The following is a 4540-nucleotide window of genomic DNA, read 5'->3' as shown; positions in this document are numbered from 1 at the left end:
CAAACGATCGTTTACAAAACTCTATACGATCGCTGAGTAACACTAGACGATTGCCCACAAAACACCCCGCGATCGCTTACAAAATACTACACGATCGCTTATAAACATTACACGATCGCTTACCAAATGTTATACGATCGCTTACCAAATGCTACACGATTGCTTGATGCGCGACACACTACGATGAACTCTCCACGATAGAGACTTCCGAACTCCTACTCTCGAGAGCCCTCCTTTCTTCCTCTTGATATTCAAACTTCATTATCCTCTCTTTTCGTTTCTTTCTTCTTTTAAACCTCGACTTCTCCCAACAGAATTGGAAGTCGTTCTTAACTGATTCAACCGCCTCACCTCTATTCTTTCTTTCTTGATATTGCCACATAATTGGAGGCCTATCATTACCTCCCCCTTCACCTTTACTTTGTCCTCAAGGTAAAGTTCTGGTTGTCCAACCCATTTCTTTAGCTACGTCACATGAGACACTGAACGTATCAACACTGTTGTCTAAAGGTTCAACTTGCAAGCTACTGATCCCACTCTGTCCATCACCTGATATATTTCATAATACTTAGGAGATAATTTCACATTTCGCTTTTGCTGAACTGAAATTTGGCAATAAGGCCGCAACTTCAGCCATACCCAATCATCAACTTGAAATCGAAAATCACGTCGCTTATTGTCAGCAAACTTCTTCATTTTCTCTTGAGCCACTCTCAAGTGCTCCTTAAGCACACGCAATTCAGCATCTCTGTCTCGCATTTGTTGGCCCAAAGTCGCATTGGTTGTACAATCATTCCCATAGTTAATCATCACTGGAGATTGTCGTTCATACACAATCTGAAAAGGGGCCAAGCCAGTAGAAGCATTATGCGTAGTGTTATTCCAATATTCCGCCCAAGGCCACCAGTTAATCCATTTTTTCGATAGCTCACCACAATAGCTACCGAAAGAATGGATTGGAAATGAATTGAGGCTTCTCTTCAAAATGAGCAAGACCTTGATGTCCATTTTTGTCTTTTCAGATTTCTGAGCCTAAATTTGCATTATAAAAATCTATATTTGCAATTAGTTTTCCCTTGTTATATAAACTCTAATATTTATTATATACAAAAACAAAAAACCAAAATAATAATAATAATAATAATAAATAATAATAATATAATAATAATAATAAATAATAATAATAATAATAATAATAAATAATAATAATAATAATAATAATAATAATAATAATAAAATAATAATAATAATAAAAATAAATTATAATAATAATATAATAGATAATAATATTATAATAATAATAATAATAATTAATAATATTAATAATAATAATAAAAATAATATAATAATAATAATAATAATAATAAATAGAATACTAATAATAATAATAATAATAATAATAATAATTTTAATAAAATTTCTAATAATAAATAATAATAATAATAATAATAATAATAATAATAATAATAATAATAATAATAATAATAATAATAATAATAATAATAATAATAATAAATAATAATAATAATAAGATAATAATAATAATAATAATAATAACATAATAATAATAATAATAATAATTAATAATAATAATAATATTAATAAATAATAATTCATAATAATAATAATAATAATAATAATAATAATAGATAATAATAATAAATAATAATTATAATAATAATATAATAATAATAAATAATAATAATAATAATAATAATAATAATAATATAATAATAATAATAATAATAATAATAATAATAATAATAATAATAATAATAAAATAATAATAATAATAATAATAATAATAATAATAATAAAATAATAAATAATAATTATAATATAATAATAATAAATAATAATAATAATATAATAATAATAATAATAATAATAATCAATAATTAATTATTATTATTATTATTATTATTATTATTATTATTATTATTATTATTATTATTATTATAATAATAATAATAATTAATTAACAACAATAACAATAACAACAACAACAACAACAACAACAACAAAAGTAAGGAACCTATAGATAGGTGATCGGTTTCGAAAATTTCCTAAATAAAGGAAACAATAATGTTACACGGGAAGATAGAATTTAAAAAGACAATCTAATAAATAATAATAATTAAAAAAAATTACCAAAGAAAAAAGAATTAGAAGAAAGAGAAAGTGTTTTAAAAAATATTATTGTAATTAAACTAAGACTCTATTTTGAATGACTTGAAAAAAAGTTGTTCAAAATTCACTATTATCTAGATACTTTTAATAAAAGTTCCTTAAAATAAAAACACACATGTGTTTGTTATTTTCTTAAAATTATTTTTATATACAAGTTTGTTTGGTTTGTTATATACTAAAAGTATTTTTATTAATTTTTTCAAGATTGGTCGGTGGTAATTAAAGTTGGTGGTCAGAATTTCGTCGATGAAGGTTCCAAGAAGTGGTGGTCGTAGATTGATTGGCAGTAGTCGCTGGAGGTGGCCGACGAAGTTGTCCATCAGCCATTGGTGTCCAAAAATTGGCCGACAAACTTCCTAAATTAAATTAGGAAAAAAAAAAAAACCATGTAACCCATTGGTTGAATAGTATTTACTATTCAAACTGAAAAAGAGTCTCGAAAGTATGGCTTCTTGAACTCTTATCCCAAATAAGAGTTGGGCTTAAGATGTCTTAACCCATCCCAAACTCAACTCTATAAATAAACACCCACTTAACATAATAAAATATTATCTATATAAAAAAGTTCGTATTTGAAATACTTTTTTTAAAGTATATATTTGTGAACATTTTTATTGAAAATATTTGAAAGAATACTTTACTCCAAAACATATCACACGATTGAAAAATTATTAAAAAATAAAGTCACTGCAATATGCCTATTTCATAATAACAGTTGGATTTGAATTCAATAATCTAAATGTTTTTAATTATTTGAGATACTTATGGCCTATTTATTTGAAAATTCAAATTTTATTTTATGTTTTTATATTATGTTTATAGATAACTCGAATTCTATTTTTAAATTTGTTTTCGTATTCAATAATCTCAATCGTGTAAATTCTCAAATCAACATTTGTGTATTTCATTGTATCCAAACTCTTTAATTTTAAATTCTAAAATTTAAAATTATATTAAATAAAAATAAAAATAAAATAAAAATTTATAAATTTAATATGTCAGTTATAAACTCAAGCCAATTTTTAAAACTAAAATATATATTATGTAATGTATTATAAATTATATAATATTATAAAATAATAGTACAAAACATTTGAACCTAAAACATATTCATAAATAAACTAATAATAGTTTATCATCAACTAATAATATGGAACAAGTAACCACAATTACTGTTATGATTTATGAATATAATATCAACGCATTTTGAGCCATCACTTAACTTAGAATCTAATTTATGAATCCGATACCAAAGACATATGTAAAAACATGAAATACAACTCATCTCAAATAGTTATTCTTAGATTTTTTTTTACCAAAATAGGCCCAAACTTTTATATCTTTATATTCAAAGAGTGTAATTCCTTCGTTCTTTTTTTTTACACTTATCGATTCAAAAAATTTTAAAATAAAAGAAAATGAGTAATGATTAGGTGTAGTCACCACTTTTTTATCATACTAAAAAGAATTTAAAAGATTGATTTTAAATAATAAAATTATTTTTTGATAATATTTTATTGGACGATAGGTGAGATGTATCAAGATAGATGCATCAACAAAAAGAACTAAATTCTTCTCAAAGTAAAGATGGAAAAAAAAAAGTAATTTAAGAAAAAAATAAAAGGGGGGTGAGATTAAGAATGGTGGCTTTGGGGATGAGGTACCACTGAATCTAGACTTCGTGTCAAATGCTTGTCCTTTCAAGAAATGACTTATTTTTCCTTTTTTATCACTTTCCAAAATTCCTTTATCTTTCCTCTCTCATCTTAAGAGAGAGAAACAGTCAATTTTATTTTTCTTTTTTACGTCATCACCGCCGTCATCATCACTATGCCAACTTGGCTTTTACCAAAATTTAATCTTTTTAATCTCCTCAATTTCTATTCCTAATACATTTATTACTTGATTGTAAATTTATGGAATATTATTGATTCTTATTTTATGTATAAAAAAAAAAAAAAAAAAAAAGAGCTCATAGTGAAAGAAAATGAAAACCAAAATCTACTTCTTCATTTGACGGTTTACGACTAAATCCTTTTTCTTTTCTGTTCTTTTCTTTTCTTTTTTTTTTAAAAGTTGCATGTTCGACCCTAAAATATTATAAAAATTGAAAAAAATTGAAAAAAAATGAAAAGGCTTATAAATGGACTGAAAACCGAAAAACAAACAAACAACGAAACCAATGCTTGTTTTTTTCCCCCTTGACATCAATTTGATTCCCTTTTTAATAAAATCACATTGGTTTGGATTCAAAATTTTTTTTAACCAAAAGCTAAACAAGGGTTTCTTTTTCTCTCTTTCTATAATTTTTAGAATATTTACAAAAAAAAAAAATAATTATTGGTATTTA

General features: G+C 24.0%; 1 protein-coding gene across 1 annotated transcript; it reads right to left on the bottom strand.

Moving 5' to 3' along the window:
• Positions 1–261: 261 nt before the first annotated feature.
• On the bottom strand, positions 262–1008 carry LOC120076272 (uncharacterized). Its single transcript, XM_039030041.2, has 2 exons — positions 550–1008; positions 262–465 (listed from the first exon to the last, which is right to left on the bottom strand). The coding sequence occupies exons 1-2, from the start codon at positions 1006–1008 to the stop codon at positions 262–264; spliced, it is 663 nt and encodes a 220-aa protein (XP_038885969.2).
• Positions 1009–4540: the final 3532 nt, after the last annotated feature.

This window comes from Benincasa hispida, chromosome 1 (genome assembly GCF_027475165.1).
Source record: "Benincasa hispida cultivar pf3 chromosome 1, pf3_genome.v1.1, whole genome shotgun sequence".
Lineage (NCBI taxonomy): Eukaryota > Viridiplantae > Streptophyta > Magnoliopsida > Cucurbitales > Cucurbitaceae > Benincasa > Benincasa hispida.
The sequence above is the reverse complement of the archived record's forward strand: the minus strand, read 5'-3'. Positions and strand labels throughout refer to the sequence as shown.